At 41.9% G+C, this 19,716-nt stretch overlaps 1 protein-coding gene across 1 annotated transcript in view; it reads right to left on the reverse strand.

The window, feature by feature from the left end:
• Positions 1-1,270: 1,270 nt before the first annotated feature.
• The window catches only part of HLTF (helicase like transcription factor), a 30,203-nt gene continuing 11,757 nt past the window's right edge, over positions 1,271-19,716 (reverse strand). The window contains 12 exon segments of the mRNA XM_032225143.1: positions 1,271-2,054; positions 2,057-2,140; positions 2,366-2,446; positions 3,950-3,965; positions 3,967-4,128; positions 4,351-4,463; positions 14,515-14,633; positions 16,672-16,816; positions 16,818-16,843; positions 17,114-17,238; positions 19,065-19,244; positions 19,562-19,697. Of these exon segments, the coding sequence (XP_032081034.1) occupies positions 1,998-2,054; positions 2,057-2,140; positions 2,366-2,446; positions 3,950-3,965; positions 3,967-4,128; positions 4,351-4,463; positions 14,515-14,633; positions 16,672-16,816; positions 16,818-16,843; positions 17,114-17,238; positions 19,065-19,244; positions 19,562-19,697 (1,244 nt within the window). The 3' untranslated portion in view covers positions 1,271-1,997.

Below are 19,716 nucleotides of genomic sequence, written 5' to 3' on the forward strand. Positions count from 1 at the left end.
TACTTTTGAATGGCTAAAACATCTCCACAATGGGCTGATAATGTTTTAATAGGAAATATTGATATTGTGAATAGTATTCCATCAATTGTACATGCAAGATGCATGGGTAGAACAGCACTAAACCTCTAGATGTGAGACTCATACTTGCTATCCACTTATAAGCTGGACGAAAACAAAAGCATGTTACTAAATTAGGTGAAATTTGTTTATTTTCATTATAGTAATAGTAACCAATTACAAAATTATCTTCTATTTTCCCAATTCCAATAGCCAAAATATCCTGCCCCTAAGAGTTAAGCAGCATAAATTCTGGGGATTTTCTGAAGTATTTGAAAGGGAAGAGTATTGAAAAAATAAAAGTACAACCCAATGAAAGCTGAATAGTTTCAGTCCTATCAAGACACTGACTAAAGATGGAATTGCCATTTTCTAAGAAAATGTATATTGCCGCCTGCTCACACATGGCGACTCAAGGTAGCTTACAGATATAAAAACCATAAGAAAAAGAGAAACATAAATTAGTAATATAACATACACATACCAGACAACATACATTTAATGGGTTTCTATCCCGCTCTAGGTTACCCAGGTCCGCTGACAAAATCATGTCTTCAGCGCCTTCCAAGAGTGTTAGAATGGGGGGAGGGGAGGTCTAATGTGTGGGAAAATGATATTCCAGAGAGAGGGGCACCACCACGCAGAAGCCCTTCTACGTCCTGCCAGATGTATTGCTCTAGCAGATGAGACCCGCAACATTCCTTGCCTCCCTGCTCTAGTTAGTCAGGTAGATGTGACTGGCAAGAGACGGACCTCAGATATCACTTTTACTAATTTTACTTTTTTGAGGGGAGAAGTATCCAGCACAGATGTTGTTTAAAAGAATATAGTGCATTACTATTGTTTAAGAAATTGAAACATTGATGTAGTCTTCAAGTATATGAAAATGGGCATTCCAGGGATAATGAGTTAAATGAGATGGTGCCCATTCAGTCAAGTCACTGCAATTGGTGTCATAGACAGCCCTTTTCTCCTTGGAAATTTTGTACGCCAGGTGGAATTTTGAAGTGCCAGACTTTTCAAATGTGTGGAGAAAATTCAGAGATAGAAGAAAACTTCTATCTTCCAACATCAATTCTATACACGTGAATGGTGGCATGCAGGAAATTTTACATCTTTCTGAACTCTAGTAAAGTCTCACCAATTTCAAAAGCCTGAATAATCCTAAACTCAGACATAACAAAAATATAAATGTCTAGTCAGCAACCCAAAGTCTTGATAAAAAATTTATTTGCCTAGAAATCAAACTAGAAACACAATAGTTTTACATTACGATCGATAGCAGAAAAACAGTTCAAATGATTCCTTATTTTTCAATAAACACAAACCAAATGCAGGCATAAAGTAAGTTTATATGCCTGATATTTTACTGAAGTCTGCGTTCAGTTTAACACATTTTGAATCCCTTTTCAGAAGCTTCTAACTTGGGGCAAAACATGGGGCAGAACTGACAGGAATGCCATTGCTGGTATATGCACTTTTTTCATTTGTAAGCTTTGTTCTATTTATTTGCTAATACATAGTCTATACAAAACATAATACATAATAACATTAAACTCCAGTGTGAAAAACTTCAGAAGTTATAAGTTAACTTGTAACAGATGTAGATATAATTCAAGCAAAAAAATTTTTTATAATTCAGGTGTTTACATAAAAAAAATCAAAAACATCATTTGACAATATATATACTGTATACATTCAACTGTAATGAAGCTTTGCTCTTAATATAGAAACTGAACATTTAGACTTGAGTTTACTACACTAAAGTTGGTTACTGATCTGGACCACTTGCCCAATAAGAGTATGTATATTAATGATTCCTCATTTGCGGTTTGCAAAAATACCTTGCAATTATTAAAAATATTATTTTTCAGTATTATGTTTTCTGAACGTATAACATCAACTTATTTTTAAAGCTGAATTTGTTCCAATATTTTAAATTACATATCCATCAGAGTCCTGATTTCATTCATTTTTGTTTCACCAGTAGAAGATTTTTGGTTCCAAAGGCTCCAGCTGCAAGTTCTCTCTTCTTGTTCTGGATTTTAAGCATATTTTCTTCCACAGAATTCTTTATGATGAACTAGAACAATTTTTAAAGGTGTAAAGCAAAGAAAACAAACAAATAATTATCACTATAAAACTACTTATCTCAAAGCACTTGATAAAGAATAAAATATAGATATATTATCCTACAAAGTTGCAAGTAAATAAATTCTAGAACTTACTGAAAAATATAATAATTTGTTTTCAAAACAGCAAACATATTTTTTGGAGGTGCAGATTATTAAAATACTGATCAGCTCACCTTGGTGATGATAACATCCTGTTTCTGCCCAAGTCTATGACATCTGTCAAAACACTGGTCCTCTGCAGCAGGATTCCAAGCCTACGTTGAACACAAAGAGATATTTATTCATATCTAAATTTCCACAGTACTTATTTGGCCCTGACAAGGAAAATTTACTACATCTTATTTTAGAGTAACGTTAGGAACTTCACAGTATTTTATATTTAAAATTATAACTTTAACAATAAAACCTAACACAAACTAACAAGAAAAGGTACAGAAAAGAAAAGAGGAGGGGGAATATAATAAAGAAATTATATTACAAATGACTTCTCCATGCATCACAATAAGTATAAACAATTTCAATAAATGAGGCTTTAATGAGCCTCTTCTGTAAATTCAATATAGGAAAATTATCCACAGATCACTCTCTTGGTTTGTTCTTTCTATATCCCTTTCAATTATTAAGGCATCAGCCAATTTCTTTTGTATTGCATTTTCCCTGTCATTCCTCTGCTTGTGATTTAAATCTAGTTTCAGATAAGTTTCAATTTTGTCAGGCAGAACTTCTTCCTCTTCCATAAGATATTTTAAGCATTATATATAGAGGCAGACACTTTTAAAATTAACTTTTTCATCCAATATGTCAATGATAAAAAAATGTTCATTCTGAATTTAATTGTAAATTGTTCTTTTCCTTTAACTCTAACCTTTCATTCATCTGGTTCCCTCTACTGTTCAACCCCCAAAGTTTCTTGTAATTAATTCCAAAAAGTTTGTTTCAACCTCTGATCTAGACCTTTAATCCATTTGTAACTTTCTAAAATTGAAGTTCTAACCACCCTTTTGCTGTTTATCCCACATACACGTTTTAAGTTCTTAACCTTATATTTAAAGCTTCTTTAAGTATTGAGGGAAACTCCCCAGATGTTTTCAGACTTATCAATCCAAAGGTTCTTAATAGCTAAAAAGCAGTTAATAAGCAATTTCCAAAAGTGATTAGAAAAGGAAGCATATGAAACCAATGTCCTTTTAAAAATGCCAACCATAGTTTCACCTCATCTCCCTGTCCTGGTCAAAACCACCATGACTCCTGTCCTGCTGTCTCCTCATGAAGAGCAGTTATCTGGAGCATTTATGAGCCGGCTCCTTGCCAGAAAGGAATTCTGGAAAGACTGTCTATTTGCAGGTTTCATTCTACTGTGATTGTTAGTTCCACTTCTAGACTTTTAACCATTTCTTCCCCAGAAACTTTAAAAAAGAGTTTTATATGCATTTATGTTTTACAGATAAAACACTATTTTTATGTATATTACATCTTCTTACATTTCAATTCCAAGTAATTAACATTATTGGGTGGTGGGTGCAGCGGCAAACATTCCATTTCAAAAGTTGTGCTAATCAGAGAATTAACATGATAAGCATACATATATTATATAGATTAATTCAGGTTTTAATCCTAACACAGCCAAATTGATTAAATGTTCTTCCCCCCATCCCCAATACTAGAAAAGGCCTGCAAAGAATTTGCTCTTTAAGTGTCTAAATAGGTTGTATAGAATATTAAATGTCAGACTCATTGAGCAGGGAGTTTATACTTACAGGATCCATTAAAAACCCGGGAAGCTGCTGTCAGATTCAAACCAACTCCACCCGCTTTCAATGATAACAACATTATAGTTGGAGACCCAGTTTCATTGTTTTGGAACTGCTGAATTGCTTCTACTCTTTGTTTCTGATTCATAGACCCATCAAAGCGGACAAAGACAAATCCAGATTCCCTGAGAAACAAGAGCAGTATGTTATACAAGAGTCTGTTTGTTTATATTCTGATCCTTGGAATGAAGTTTTCATTTTAAAGTTTTTTTCTAAATCACATTTTATTATTATTAAAATACACATGTGGCCCCCAACTGCCAGTGACTCTGGGCAAGGTTTTTTTTAAAAAAATTAAAAATTAAATTATTCTTGAATAATTTTAGTAAATAACACATCTTACTTACTTTAGTGAAGTTTCTATTACAGACAGAAATTTTGTGAACTGTGAAACAACTAAACTCTTAATAGCTGGATTTTGTTTTCTTAGCTCAATCAAAGCATGCATCAATGCATTGACCTGAAAGACAAAATACTCTTTTAAAATAATTTCTTTTTTCTGGCTTTTTCATTATCCATGAAGTCCATGCACATCTTCTGTCTTATTTGCCAGTCCGACCGTTGACTTACCTGAACGGTCCTTCTATGTGTGCTGCTTGGGGAATCCAAGCATGGGTTAACTTTGTCCATTAGCCTTGAGACTGAGTTATGTAAATTGGTGACCACACCTCCACTGGCCGGAAGGCTCAGTTTTGTACGAAGTCAACCGTTTATTGATGTATAACAAGAAGAACAATGATAACATAACAATAACAGTAGTAATGAAGGCCGTAGCCAAAAGGTATACAAATATAGTCAGGAAAAAGCACAAGTCACAAGTAAATAACGTCCATCATAAATCGGTAACATATCAATGAAGACAATGAAATTCAAGACATGACCACCCTGGCCAGCCGAAGCTGCGGGCGGGTTTGGATTCCCCTCGCAGCATACATAGAAGGACCGTTCAGGTAAGTCAACGGTCGTTCTCCTGTGTGCTGCTTGGGGAATCCAAGCATGGGACATGCCAAAGCAATTAAGGTCCAGGGTGGGAACTAGGCTGGCCAGGGTCCCCCGCAGGGGGAGCACCTGTTGCAATACACGCTGCCCGAAGGATGCCTCAGCCGAGGCATACACATCAACCTTGTAATGTCTGATAAATGGTGATGGCGTAGACCAGGTGGCCGCTCTACCGATTTCCTCCACTGAGGCTTGCGTGGCCCAGGCTGCCGTGGTGGCCGCACTTCTGGTAGAGTGAGGGGTGATGCGCCTGGGAACCTGCCGGGACTGACTGTCATAAGCAAGAGCGATGCACGCCTTCAACCACCGCCCTATCGTATGAGAAGAAACTTTCTGTCCCATGGAGGATGGTTGAAAGGAAACAAAGAGTGCTTCAGACCGTCTGAAGGACGCTGTACGCTTCACGTAGCGGCGAAGAACCCTGCGCACATCCAGGTGATGCCATTGGCGCGCCTGCGGATGAGAAGGGTTGGGACAAAAGTCCGGAAGGACGAGCTCCTGAGCTCTATGGAACAGCGTGTTGATTTTCGGTAGAAAAGCTGGGTCCAATCGGAGAACAGCTCTGTTGGGGTGGAATATACAGAGAGCCGCCCGAACGGAAAGAGCCGCCAACTCAGAAACCCGCCTGGCTGATGTAATAGCCACCAAGAACACTGTCTTAAGAGTCAATAGTCGAAGACTGATGGAAGAAATAGGTTCGAAAGGAGAGTCCATAAGTGCCCTGAGCACTAACGACAGATCCCAAGTAGGGTAGCGGTGCACGGTCGGAGGTCGGATGTTGGCCGCCCCTTTCAGGAAGGCCTTGACTTGAGAATGTTGTGACAAGGAACGTCCTTGACCTCCCCCAATCACTGTGGCAAGAGCCGTGACCTGCCTGCAAAGCGTGTTGGGTGCCAAACCTTTGTTAAAACCAGACTGCAGAAAGTCCAACACTCGGGGCACCGAATCCTGGAGGGGGTCTGCCCCAGTCCGTCGGCACCACCTGCAGAAGGCCTGCCAAGTAGCCTCGTAAATTTGAGTGGTGGAAGGTCAGCGGGCCGCCTGAATCGTACTGATGACCTCGCTGGAATACTGAAGGTTCGTCAGAATAGTCCGCTCACGTGCCACATGGCTAATTGTAGCAACTGGGGGTTCGGATGAATGAGGGCCCCCTGATGGAGCTGGATCTGATCGTCCGGGATCCTCCACGGGCGGGAGATCGACAGATGCACCAGGTTGGCATACCAGGTTCGCCGGGACCACATTGGAGCCACCAGGAGGACTTCCGCTCGTTCTGACAGAATCTTCTGGATGACCGCTGGGATCACTGGAAGAGGTGGAAAGGCGTAAAGGAGGCCGGCCGGCCACGGGCTGCGCAAGGCATCACTCCGCTCCGGGGGTCCTATACCTGGAGAAGAAATGGGGCAGTTGCGCATTGTGAGGCTGCGCAAACAAGTGCACCACCAGACAGCCGAACCGGAGGGAAATCTGCTGGAAGAGGTCTGGATGTAACTGCCACTCCGCATGATCCACTGTGGCTCTGCTCAGCCAATCCGCCTGGACGTGGGATTCGCCCGAGATGTGTTCCGCTCGAAGGGACAACAGCCTGGACTCTGCCCAGTGATGCAATTTCTCTGCCTCCATCATGAGGGCTCTGGAGTGCGTGCCCCCCTGGCGGTTGGAGGCCACATTGTCGGTCAAGATCAGCACATGCTTGTGAGTCACAATGTCCTGAAACTCTCGCAGGGCCAGTCTGATGGCCCGTACCTCTAGCCAATTGATGCCGTTGGACAGCTCCCGGTCCGACCAGCGACCCTGTGCCACCCTGTCCAGAGCATGACCGCCCCATCCAAACAGGCTGGCGTCTGTCGTAACCCGGATGCGTTCCGGTTCTTTGAACGGACACCCCTTGAGAATCTTTGAGGATGCCCACCATCGAAGTGATCTGAGGGCTTTGGGTGAAAGACAGACCTTGAGCTTAGAATTACTGGGGTGAGACCTCTGATAAGGAAGCAGGAACCATTGGAGTGGTCGTGCGTGAAACCTGGCCCAGGGAACGATGTCGATGCAAGAAATCATCTTCCCTAACAGCTGAGAGAGTAAAGCCAGGGGCACAAGCCGCAAGGCTGACACTTGAGAAGCCAGCCGTTGGATGCTCTGCCACCGTTCCAGGGACAGGAAAACTTGGCAAGTGGCGGAGTTGATGACGTCCCTAAGTAAAGCAGCGTTGTAGTCGGCTGCAGATGGCTCTTGAGAAGATTCAGCACGAAACCGTGCCTCTGAAGGGAATCCATCGTTACTTGACATAGGGCCTGGTCCCAGGATGATGACAGGACCAGATGTCGTCTAAGTAACAATTACACTCTCACCGGAACCGACCGAAGGGAGGCCGCCACCACCGCCAGGAGCTTGGTAAAGGTGCGGGCGCCGATGACAGGCCGAAAGGCAAGCCTGTACTGGAAATTGCCGGCCGCAAACTGGAAGCGCAGGAACTGTTGATGAGCCGGATGAATGGGCACATGGAGGTACGCCTCCTTGATGTCGACTGATGTCATCATGTCACATTGGCGGATGGATGCCAGGATGCTCTTTAACGACTGCATCTTGAACCTCTGATACTTGATGTACCAATTGAGTCTTTGAGATCTAGAATGGCTCGCCATCCTCCTGAGCTTTTGAGCACCAGAAATAGGATGGAGTAAACACCCTAGACCTTCCTGCCCCTTCGGGAACCTGTTCTATTGTTTGATGGAGATGAGATGAATTATTTCGGCTTCCATGAGACGCCACGTTACTGAACACCTGGGAACGGGGCACCTGATGAACCGTCGTGGAGGAATGGAGAGAAATTCTAGTGTAGGCCCAGCCTCACCACCTGAAGGGCCCAGGCGTCTGAGGTGGTTTCCGCCCATTGATGAGCGAAGGCCCGCAGACGCCCGCCCACTGACTCCTCCCCCTGCGAATCACAGGTACCTTCGAAAGGACCGGTTTTCCCAAGCCACGAAAGGACCTCCTGTTGTGGGATTGCGCCTGGTGCTGTTGGCGTCCCCTATCTCTGCCCCCCCCACGGTCCTGGCGTGGTCCTGTGACTGGTGAAAACCCCCTGTTGTAATGGGGGATGAAGGGGGCCGGCTGCGTACCCAGAATAGCCGCCCGAAAGGACTGGCGTCTGTTGTATGGCTGCTGCGTCTGTATTGCGCCCCCCCCCGAGGAGGAGGACCTTGCACTTGTCCCTAGTGTCTATGAGAAATGGGATCGAGAACGGATCCAAACAAGGCCCCGCCCTTGAAGGGCGTGGATGCCAGGCGCCATTTAGATTTAATGTCTGCCTGCCAATGGCGGAGCCACAAGAGGCTACGGGAGGCCACATTGGAGACTACAGCACGAGAAGCAAACTTGGCAGCATTGCAGCGTGGCATCCACTGAAAATTCCAGGGCAGCCATTAATTTAGTAACGTCCTGGTGAAGACGCACCTCGTCAGGGGCCAGCCTCCCTGCAACTGCTTAAGCCAGAGCACAGAGGTACCATTAAGAAAGATGCTGCAGTAGCGGCACATAAGCCCAGCCGCGGCCTTGGGTGTCTTACGAATAACCGTCTCGGCCTTACGGTCCTCAGCCTTCAGACCCTCGGATATCTCAGATGGAATCAGGGCAGGGGAAGCTAGGCTGCTACTGGCTGATCCACAGTTGGAAATTGCAAAAGTGTTGTGGAAGGAAGAGACAACGAAGCCAAGCGATGCAATATAGGAAAGTTTATTGAATGCGCAGGTTCAAACATGCCAAACAAGCATAAAAAGTTTGAACCTGAGAGGTTCTCAAAGACATACATTTTATAGTGCAAATTACGTCAACATCTGTAAAGGCAGTATCTAAGCATATAAGGTAATAAGAGGAACCAAGAAATGTCTATGCCAGATGGTTGGCAGTTACTATTCCAGAATGAACTGGTCAGCGCCTTATAGATCATGTGTGACATATAGAGAAACAACACAGGACATATTTTTGCAAGATAACAGGAACCTCCCTGTCTGGGTCAGCTTGTTCCCAGATGCATGAAATACTTATTGCCAATTCAGCAGCTGTCAGCAATTGCTTTCTGCTAGTGGTGCAAAACATAACTTGATCAGAGTATTTGATATTAAACATGGACTATAGAACTGTTAGCCATAATTAGGTCTTTTAGCCCACCTTAGTCCCCCCTTTGTGACTCATCTGATACCTCCAGAAGAGTCACATACTCAGGTTCATTAGGCGGTTCTTCCACTGGACGCAACTTTTCATATTCCCACAGCGCCATCACCTGTGCTGTAGTTTTTCGTTCCACTAGTAATGATACACTATTAGAAATAGTTCGCAACGAAAATGGGTACTATACAAGGGATTAATACACATCCTGCAGCAATCAAACCTATTAAAGCGACAATAGCTTGTAAGCCAGGTAATTTGGGAAACCAGGAACCAAGACATCCTTAACATTGAACCCACGCCACACCTGGTCAGGATTATTAGTTAATTGACGCATTTCTGCAGTTAATTGTTTAACAACAGTTCCAGTTTCATCTATCTGTAAGCAACAATTGGAAAGATTAAATTTACCACATACGCCCCCTTCTTTAGCTAACAAATAATCCAACGCTAAGCGGTTCTGATATACTGCAGTTCTTATCTTGTCTGTAGCAGCAGATAATACATTAAGGGCCTTATCAATACGTTGGCCAGCTAAATCTAATACTGCTTGAAGGCGAATAATTCTATTTAACATATAATGGGCGTGCGATACCCATAAGACCCATCTTCTGCCCACGTAGCCCTGCCATATGTACACACAATTCTCTCCGAACTCCAAACATCACTGTCTTCAAAGGCGGCCCAATCCTTACAAAGGAAATTGGAAAAGGACCGTATCAAGTTCCCGTTTCCTTCTAGTCTGGAGACCAACCTTCTCATACAATGGGATTCCTAACACTTGGCGGGCTTTCATGGGTAATAAAAGAATGAGGGTTTAATCCATCCTAAAATACATGAACCAGACCAATTTCTAGGCAAAGTTTCATAAGCTAACTTCCCACAGATCCAGTACATAGCTTCAGGTGCTTCCATATGTTATCTATAGAAGAAGATCTAAGTAATTCAAATAGGTCATATCAAAATGCGGGGGCTGAGTGCTATTAGCTGGTGAAGACCAGATACTATAGTCAGGATTCCATGATCCCAGACAAATCAAATTCCCTACGTGAACAGATCCATTCCTTACAAAACAATTTCTCCCTACCAGAGTAGTGGACAAGGTCCACACAATTCCAGTAAATCTTTCCTTGTTGTAATATTACCCGCATAAGAGAGATTATTATATACTGCTGGATCAGCTTCCATGGCTTCCATGGCCACTGCTCTCCCATGTTAGTTCCTCCACAAACAAAGCAATTTTAACAGTCAAGGTCTTAGCTACCTGCTCAGCCATCTCTATGAACAAATTGTTTGCCTTGGTACTTATTGGTAATGGGTCTTCTAATTGTCGTAGGGTATCGTACACAGACCATCCGAGGGATTTTACCTCTCCATCTTTAATCTTCTCAATCTTAATAGTTAGGTATGTCCTTGGGTCTAACCCTTGTCCATCAAGTCCAAAGCCATATGTCACTATGGATGGAGTGTTACGGGATATTTCAAAGCCATACGTCACTAGGATGGAGTGTTACGGGATATTTCCATCTGTATCATATTCCCAACACCTCTACGGAAGGAAGTCACAGAGGAACATCCCTTATAACCACCTCCTGTATAATCGCAAACACATTGCCATCCAGTACACTGCGTGGTGCCTGCACAAGGTAACCAAACATTAGGATTACCATAATCCCAACTAAGCGCAGTTTCACACAAGTATTTGTTCACACAAGGGTCTCCAAATCAGGGGTAGAAGTGTACAGCTTCCTGTCCCCGTTGCTAGGTGGGGTAAATGCAGTTGGCTGGTCCCATTGTTTTGAATGAGATCCATGAAAAGCTTTGGAGAAGGGATCACCTCCTGCAATGAAACTGGCTCAGCAAAGAGGCGTTCAGTGGTATCTAGGCCTACAGCAGAACTATCTTTGGGAGCTACCTCTCCCATATGGGTAGTGGCCTTAGCTTTAAACAATAATGACTTAAACAGCGTAGGCCGAAAACAGACTAGAAGAATTAGGCTGATCAAGATCAGGCCCTCATCATCAGAAAACTCCCTATCAATCAACTCCCCTTCCTCCACCAAGGCCGAATCCTCACTATAAATAGAGGGAAGGGGGAAACAGGCCCTGTCTGCAGATCAGGCAGATCCACCTGTGGAGCTGGGAGAGAAGGCCCACCCTGGGTGTTAGCTACCACCGGGGCCTGATTCCTCCGAAGCAGCTCAGCATCCACCCCCCTGGATATAGCTGCAGATATCATTTGGTAAATATCTGGGGATAGGCCCTGGTCATAGCCTTCCATAGGCCGGAGGCCTGCAGCAGTGGGAGTAAATGTGGCAGAGGGCCCAGCACGTGGCATAGAGTATATTGGAATAGCCTGGGCCTCGGGCATTACTGTGGGGAGTTGGATCCCCAACCCCCCCGCCCCAGATTCACGGATAACAGGCAAGGAACGATCCGGAGACCAGGTCTGGAGGCCTGCAGGTTGTGGAGCTGGTGAAATACGCTGAGGTAAGAGCATGGGGGGGGGGGGACCCTCTCCAGAAGCTTTAGATGGTGCTTTAGATTTATCCTTCTTTTTGTGGCCCTTATCCGGAGCCCCGGAGGTCTCCCTGGGCCTCTGACTGGTGGCCCTAGAGGTGGTCCTGCCAGGCCTTGAACTACCCCCGCTTGGGCAGCGCCCCTGATTATCAGAAGAGGATTCAACTGTACCTCCCACAGTAGAATGATCAGCCATTGCAATGAATTGAGATTCGAAAAGACTCAAAAGGCACAAAGCACAGAGTTCACTGTAAGGCACAGAGACCGCGTGGCCAGCAAAGGCAGCAGGAAAACAACTCCCCAAGGCACACAAAGCCGAAGTGAGGGAATTGGGAGGGGCCGATGAATCAGCAACTGCAAGAGGCAACACCCGGTCCCGCAGCGCCTGCGTCAGAAACGGCCCCAGCATGGCGCCCGACAAACGTGTGCCAAATTCAAATCGTAAGCCACCAAGCACAACCGTCTTAGCTTCTCAGGGGGGAATAATGCCGGAATCGCTGGCGCGCTGCCCTAATGCGATCGGCATTCTGCAGAGGCAAACCTCGCCGCGAACGGCGGGTAACTCCCAGCGGCAAGAGAGAAGCCGCACCGCGAACGGCAGGCAATTCAAGGGCTCCAAGGCTCTTAACGCAGCAGGGGCTCTTAATCTCAGCGCTAGCACCAGCCAAAGCTCCGCGCTGTGCAAGGAAGCCCCATGTCGGCAGGAACAAAGCACTTGCCGCCCAGCCACCTGCAAAGGCTCTAATCGCCTGCGGGGAAACTCAAGCCCCAAACGGCTCCAAACGGCAGAGAAATACCTGAGCGGTAAAAGGAAGTCACAGAGGGAACTGGCAGGCAGCGAACTGCCGCCTCCCCACCGCAAATCTTTTCCACCGACTAGGTCACCGTGCTTGTAAGGAAATCCAGAAAAAGGGTATAAATTTGTCTCAGAAGTCTGGAGAAGAATTGATATACGTCTCTTCGGCTGGACTGAGTTAAAAAACTGAGCCCTTCCGGCCAGTGGAGGCATGGTCACCAATTTACATAACTCAGTCTCAAGGCTAATGGACAAGTTAACCCATGCTTGGATTCCCAAGCAGCACACAGGAGAATAATGTAACTTCATTTTCTACATCTGAATATCATTGTAACTTAAGCAAATAACAGAAAATTAGATTTCCCAAATTAATATTGAAATGATATGAAGTGTGGAGGAAAAGCTAGTTTCTTTATGGAAAGTTATAATTCAGAGATTTAAATTGTTAAATCTGAGAAACAATTGATTCATATGTTAGTGCTACATAGAATGGTTTTGAAAAGTAATCATGTCACAGAATCAGGCAACTTTACATATTGATTTTTATGCACATATCACAAAGTTGGAAGGTGCCATTTAAACTAATAACAATAGCAATAGCAGTTAGACTTATATACCGCTTCATAGGGCTTTCAGCCCTCTCTAAGCGGTTTACAGAGTCAGCGTATCGCCCCCACAGTCTGGGTCATTTCACCCACCTCGGAAGGATGGAAGGCTGAGTCAACCTTGAGCCGGTGAGATTAGAACCGCTGAACTGCAGATAACAGTCAGCTGAAGTGGCCTGCAGTACTGCACCCTAACCACTGCACCACCTCGGCTGCAAAAATCCAACTCCTCCCTTTAATTTCCCCTTAGAGAAATATATGTAGACTAGCCAGTGCAAATCTTTTTAAAGTTTTCATAGCATTTTCCTAAGGCAGGATGTCAAACCTGCATCATTACATTGTCATCACATGACATATCACATGTTTTTTCCCCTTCACTAAAATGGGGGGGGGGGGGCAAGGCCAGTGCATGACGTATCCAGCCTGCAGGCCATGACTTTGACATTCCTGTTATAAGGAATACTGCTATTTCTAATATGGTTGAGGTTAGGAAGACTGAACACTCCAAAAACCTAGTCTTTCTGCAACCATCATAACTACCAGCATCCCAATATGGCATAGACGACCTACCAGTATTTACCATTATCTTCCCAGTACCTTTCCTCCCTCCTTGAATTGTTGCCACACCAAATATCCTAACACACCTTTCACTCTCACTCCCTTTATATCTCCGTAGTACCTTTTTCCACTCCTATCTAAGCTACCATTGCAAATGTCTATAGTGTTTCTCTCATTCTTATACTCACCTCCTGAACTACTCTGTGTGGAACAGCCACATTTAATCAAATCATATTAACATGTTTTCTTTTGAGTATGACCTATTCCAAATAATCCATTGCACATCATGATTAATCAGTGAACAACAGATCATTGATTGCTTCTTTTGAATTTGAACTAAATTTCAGTCAAGAGAATCCAGATATTGAAATTCAACAGTCAGACTGGCTGCAACTAAAAACAAGTTCACAACTGTAATGCCAGTATAGTAAAGTAACAAGGCAACGGCAGGAAATTGGCAAGACTGGCCTGAATGAAAGCCAACAACCTTTGCGCCACACAGAATAGCAAAATTGCTTATGCAACAGAGTTCTACTGCATCCATTTGGAACTGTTTATGGTCACTGAGGACCATTATGGTCATTTAAGTTAGCATTTTTTTAAGCATATCTACAAGATTGACAGTTTAAATTTGCTCCAACACTGAAAGGTTCCTGCCCTATTGTAAATGGTTCCCATCTGCTTCTTTAATCATAGCTTAGAAGAAAATATCTTGAAGTACCCATTTAACTGACAGAATTCAAACATCCTACTTTCTAAATAATTTATTCAAATATTGTACTATTTGAAATGCAATAGTTTGATGTACTTCAGCACACTTTTTGTGAAGCAGACATACACGCACATATAAAAATAAAATGTAAAATTTACCTTTGAACTAGATGGCCATTGCTGTTTATTTTTTTCATCATGAGTTTCCTCCAAATGGCATTCTATTAAATGTTCTGCTGAAACTTCCTTTCTACAAAGAGGACATTTTGCATAATCCTGAAAATAAAACTCTATTGTAAAAGTAGACACAATTGGAAGCAACGATTACGCTTAAAATTGATTGAATGCCCACATTTATTAAAAAATTTAGCATGTAATTTGTCCCAAAGAATGCATAATTCAGTTGAAAAACTAATTAATTGTCCTGGAATTAATGTTATCATGCTGAAAGAGAAACTTAGAATAATAGTACAAAATGTGGCATTCATAGCTATTTTTTTAACCAATCACTCTCCAAAAACATCCTTAATGCTTCCCAATATAAGCTAAAAAAATAAAATAAAATTTAAATATAAAAATGGTTGCCCTCTTAAAAAGGTTTAGAACAATTTTAATTAAATAAAATTTTGAGCCATATTGTGCCTGAAAAAACTACCCTTACTGTAGGGCAGGGGTGTCAAACTCAAGGCCCATGGGGTGCTTAAATCTGGCCTGCGGGGCCAGCTAGAAATAACAAAAGACCAGCCTGCAGTGCCTCTGCTAGTCAAAACAAGGTGCGGGGGGATCCGTGCATGCTCCCCCCACCACTGTTTTTGGCCTGGATGGCCTCCTGCAGCACTCTGCCAGCCAAAACGTAACCTGAATTGATAACTGATCCATCCTCGAAGAAATCCAATTTGACACCCCTGCTTTAGGGTATGAAAAGCCTGTATCTATAATTGCTGTAAGAACATGTATATCCTATTAAGGCACTCTTCTAGGTATAGTTCAGTGAGTGACAAGATTGAGAATATATCTATTTTTCCTTCCCTTGCTCATCCAGCCCCCATATTAAGGGATAAAGTTCGCAGGAAAGAACTTCTATGGCTAAATTACTCTCCATGATACAGAACTCTGATCTTATTACATACGCAGGAAAACTTTCTAAGGTCGGCAACAGAATTGTGAAGCACAGCCTGTATTTTTATCTCCTTGTATGTTTTATGAGCGCAATTAATATCTACATATAGCCACTTTTAAATAATGCCCCTCAAAAAAGTTTAAAATAAAAGTATGTATTAATGTTAAACAGACTACAAAGAGTAGACCCAATAAGTATTTGCCTCGGGAGACAATTATTCCAACAGATTATATGAACTTTTAACCTAAAGTATAGAGATATAACAATCTTTCAAGATATAGTTGTAGTGCTTTAGAAAGTGTTCATGCAGAAGCTTAGGAGTTGATCTTTTTTTTTTAATCATGTAATTGATGAGCTGTACAGACAGAAGTATTTTTCGGAGTATGAGAAGCACCTGAGTATAAGATGCACCAAGATTTTGAAGAAGCAAATTAAAAAAAAAAGTTTTTGCACTCTGCAGATCTCCCCAAAACAGCCCAGTTTTCACAAAAAGGGGCCCATTTTTGTCAAAAAAGGGGCATGCATAGCCTTTAGGCTTGTCGAGTGCTCCTGGGGCCTGGGGAGGGAGGCAAAAACAAGAAAAAAGCAGCCCGTTTTTCGCTCATTTCTGCCCGCCAGCAGCATTCTGGAAGCCTCCTGAAGACTATGCACAGCCATTTTGGTGAAGGGGACGGGGTTTGGGGAGGCCAAAAATACTATATTCAGTACGCACCCAGATTTTCACCCTCTTTTTTGAGGGGAAGAAGGTGCATCTTATACTCTGAAAATACAGTATATAAATACGGTAAATATTTAAAATATTTTTAATTAGAGCTGTAGATAAATCATGTAAATAACATCTAAAATCAGCTGATACTTTATTAATTAACTTGTATAACTTTAAATATTATGTATAAAAATGACAAAAAATGATTCTAGACACATTAAGTTCAATGTGAAATAAGTGTAGGACAGCAGCCTTTCTGGATCCACAGACTGGCAGTGGAGCAGGGATAGTTTCATGTTTCTCAACAGTCCAGGGACCAGCACCAGTCTGCAGACTGGGGGTTGGGAACCCCAGCCATACGACACTCACTGGAGAATATTTCACTTTAGTGTTGAGCAGAAGATAATAAAAGAACAAAGTCTACTCATCTTGGACTAATGCATATCATTCTGAAATAATTTGTGCAGGTGACTGATGATGATAACTTGCCTTTCTCTTTGGATGACTTCACAAATGCAGGTCTTACAGAACACATGGGCACAGTGGGTTATTATGGGATCAACCAGTGAATCCAAGCAAATAGCACATTCTTCGTCTGAACCAGAGCTTAGAACTAACTTCATCTTCTGTATTAAACATGTCACGGAATTCTTCAGAAGTACCTACACATTAAAAATAATACAACAGATAGAGCTTGTAAGCTATGTATATATTAGGACTGTACAATGCTTCAGAATCAATTCCAAAAAAGGTCTTTTGGAATTCAGTATTTGTCAGCAGTCTAATCCAATTCTCAAATCACAATACTGCTTCTTCTGAACTGAAACAATGCACAGCCCTAATACATACAATTATAAAATACTATTCTATTATATAACATCTAATTTAAAAAATCAGTTTACATGTCTACTGAATTATTAAAATGTACTCACTTTCTAGAGAACTGGATTGAGAGACACTGGAACAGAGAGATGGGTGACAGCACAATTGTCTCAATCTGAGCAAAGCACCAAGAACATCAGCATAGTGGGCCAAAACACTTCCCTCAGTAAAATACCTTAAGAATAATTTTAATAGTAAAACAAATATGTTATAATAGAAATTATGCAAATTCTATTTACTGAATCAAAATTATTTTGATCCAGTAAATCAAGCATTCACCACAGATAACACATAATAAATGCATAACATACCGAATTTTTTTAGACACTGAATGTAGCCCTGCCCACCCGCAGCTCCCACCCTTTGGCCTCTGCCTCCCAGCAATTTGCCTCCTTGCAGCAAACAGTCTGTTTCAGGCTGCAGGGATTGCCATTGCCTATTGCCACACACCCCATTTTTGGCCTCTGTGCATCCCATTTTCCACCCATTCTGATCCCCACCGCCCGGAACAGGCAGAAAATGAGGCTTGCGGAGGCTGAAAACAAGACTTGCGGAGGCAGCAATAGGCTATGGCAATTCCTGCAGCCTGAAACAGCTGACCATCAAGAGGCCCGTACTGAAATTTTTGGAGCATCTTATACTCCGAAAAAAATGGCAATACCTAATAGATCTTACAATTTTGCTTTGACATCCACCAACAAAACACATGGGCATATGCATACCATTTTTAGCAGAAAAAAAATTATAAAACTGAACCAATGACTCACAACCTATGCAACACGGATAGTCCTCAACCGAAAACAGTTTGTGTAGTGACCGTTTGATGATACAACAGTACTGAAAAAAGTGACATGACTTTTTCACACTTATAACCATTGCAACATACTATTAAGAATTGCCTGGCTAAACTTGCTGTCACATTTAGAGAAAATCCCACTTTGTATAAAATTACAACTGTGCAACAAATGATTAGAATAAATGAATATTGCTATAGTCTCCATAGTTTACTTTAATCTGGTCATCATTTATTAGTCATATTACCAACATTTCCCAAAAATGATTTTCTCTTAAACAAATAGCCCTAGCAATAGCAACTTATATACTGCTTCATAGTGGTTTACAGCCCCCTCTAAGCGGTTTACAGAGCCAGCATATTGCCCCCAACAATATAGGTTCCTCATTTTACCACCTGGGAAGGATGAAAGGCTGAGTCAACCTTGAGCCAGTGAGATTTGAACTGCCAACGTTTTGGCAGGTGGCAGTCAACGGAATTATCCTGTTAACTGCATTCTAACTTCTGGCCACAAAAGCTTTTGGTATTCTTAATAAAATCCTCTTCTTTATATGAATCAGAATTTAATATGGGTAATAGAATATATAATGGAATATATATATATATATATATATATATATATATATATATATTATATATATATATATATATATATATATATATATATATATATATATATATATATGTTATATTTATGCTGATAAATAATAAAGGGAGACTAGTATAGATCTATTTCAAGCTATTTAGCTCTCATCAGCTAGCCATACCCAAGTTTGGGAATCGAACCTGTGCTCTATTGCCTCCCAGGCAGGGAGTTAACCATTTGAGCTACAGAGAACGACTCCTTTATCAGCCAGCCAGGGTGGGAGGTATATACTTAAAGTCACAACCCCTGGTATGCCCAAGTATGGGAGGAAGGTCACACTTCCACTCTCTGTCATTAGGCTCGTCACAAGAGACCATCCAGACAGAAACCCAATATTTTTTACTGTTGCCTTTTTTGTTACATTTGTTATATTTATGCTGATAAATAAATAAAGGGAGACTAGTATAGATCTATTTCAAGCTATTTAGCTCTCATCAGCTAGCCATACCCAAGTTTGGGAATCGAACCTGTGCTCTATTGCCTCCCTCTCTGTAGCTCAGATGGTTAACTCCCTGCCTGGGAGTATATATATATATTCCATTTAACACTCAGTACTATTTACCTGCTTAGAGCAGCTTTAGTCTCATTTTTCACAGAGTGATAAACAGCACTCTCTTCATCTGTAAGTGTAATATGCTGAATGAATACTTTACGCTCTGGGAGCTTCAAAACTGGCTTCCCATTAACTTTGCTCGTTTTAGTTCTTCGAAGCGTAATGCTCTTAATTAGAGATTGTAAACGCCTAGGAAAATATGGAAATATTCAAACAATATATTATCGTTGATCATATCATACAGAAAATATGGAAATATTCACAAAACACCTATATCAGACATATGAAAATATTCACAAAACAATCTATATCATGTTATACCCACAACTGCAAAGCTCTTGTGCACAAGGTAAAGTTGCGTATTTTCTAAATGTTATGTAAACCTGAAGATTTTAATACTTTAAAAATATTTTAAAAGCATATTTTAAATGCTAAAAGTACTAATTTAAAAATGTATTGTGCTAATCTTTATAGAATATCTAGAATATATTAGATGTAGTTTATACTTAAGCCCTCTTTCATCTCCCATAGTGACAGGCCGCTGGATTGTTCTGTGCCACCACAATCTGTCTGTAAAAGGCTTCAACTTTAAGAAGGAAAGGAGAGACCACAAGTCCTTTAAAGAATTCTGAATAGGTGTGCCTAAAACAGAAAAAAAAAT

This window comes from Thamnophis elegans, chromosome 10 (assembly GCF_009769535.1).
Source record: "Thamnophis elegans isolate rThaEle1 chromosome 10, rThaEle1.pri, whole genome shotgun sequence".
NCBI classification, from domain to species: Eukaryota; Metazoa; Chordata; class Lepidosauria; order Squamata; family Colubridae; genus Thamnophis; species Thamnophis elegans.